The 1,118-nt window shown below is 48.2% G+C and overlaps 1 protein-coding gene across 1 annotated transcript; it reads right to left on the reverse strand.

Annotated features, from left to right (window-relative positions):
• Positions 1-7: 7 nt before the first annotated feature.
• Positions 8-1,091, reverse strand: LOC147820175 (uncharacterized; the record flags this gene model as incomplete). Its single annotated transcript, XM_087174977.1, has 4 exons — positions 8-287; positions 391-426; positions 619-897; positions 1,043-1,091. Coding segments are annotated over 4 exons (644 nt in total), but the record flags the coding sequence as incomplete, so codon positions are not given.
• Positions 1,092-1,118: the final 27 nt, after the last annotated feature.

Genomic DNA, 1,118 nt, shown 5'->3' on the forward strand with positions numbered 1-1,118 from the left:
ACCTGGCCCATATCCAGTTCTACCTGGCCCATAACCAGCTCCTCCAGGGACAGTACCAGCACCACCTGGACCAAAACCAACCCCAGAGCCAGGTCCCACACCTGTGCCAAGGCCAACTCCTCCTCCTGGTCCTCCACCTCCAAGGCCTCCAACTGCACCAGTGCCTGCACCGCCTGGACCAAAACCATAGCCACCACCTGTCCCAGTGCCAGACCCAGGCCCCACTCCTGTGCTGAGGCCTACTCCTGGTCCTCCAGCTGTTCCAGTGCCTGTACCGACCGGCTGACCTGGAGAGATTAAAGGCAACGTGTGTCTCAGCAATAGTTGTTGAATGCATTCACTGCATATTCATCATGTTATTGCGGTAGTTTACAAAACTGTCTTTCTCACCATATTTGCGTGCTTTGGCTGAGCCAGGACCGTAACCTATGGCACAACACAACGTTTTAATATAAACAATCTATAATAATATATAAAATTATATTCACTGTTGATGTATTTATTGAAAATATTGCAGAAATGGTAAATTACATTACAAAAATTAATTATTTGATGGTTGCATCCTGCACTCTGGTCTTCCTTAAAAGACTTGAAAAAGGTGTGATACTCAAGATTTACCTAAACCAGGTATGCCGCTGGCTCCTCCGGGGCCTCCAGCTGTTCCGACTCCGCCTCCATATCCAGGTACAGCCCCAGGTCCCCCACCTGTTCCAACTCCTCCCCCAAATCCAGGTACTGCCCCAGGTCCACCTCCTGTTCCAAATCCAGGTCCAACTCCTGTTCCAACACCGCCTCCAAATCCAGGTGTGACTCCTGCCCCTCCTCCAGGTAGTCTTCCAGCCCCACCCCCTAAAGCGCCTCCTTGACCAACTGCACCTCCTCCAGCTCCAACTCCACCTGGTCAAGAAAAGTTTCCAAAAATGTTGATATAAAGTATTTAGTATTCACATGATGCTCATGCCAGTTCTTTTGCAAGACCTTAAATCATTATGTATCCATCATCTGTCGAACATGAGGTTGACCTGAACGAACATGTCTTTACCGTATTTAGCTGCAGCTTTGGCTGGATTCTTTGATTTGCCCACCCCTGTAATTGAGAGGATAAATAAATTAATAAA

This window comes from Seriola lalandi, unplaced genomic scaffold (genome assembly GCF_002814215.2).
Source record: "Seriola lalandi dorsalis isolate HSWRI2012SDOR001 ecotype SW California unplaced genomic scaffold, Sedor1 jcf7180001979843, whole genome shotgun sequence".
NCBI classification, from domain to species: domain Eukaryota; kingdom Metazoa; phylum Chordata; class Actinopteri; order Carangiformes; family Carangidae; genus Seriola; species Seriola lalandi.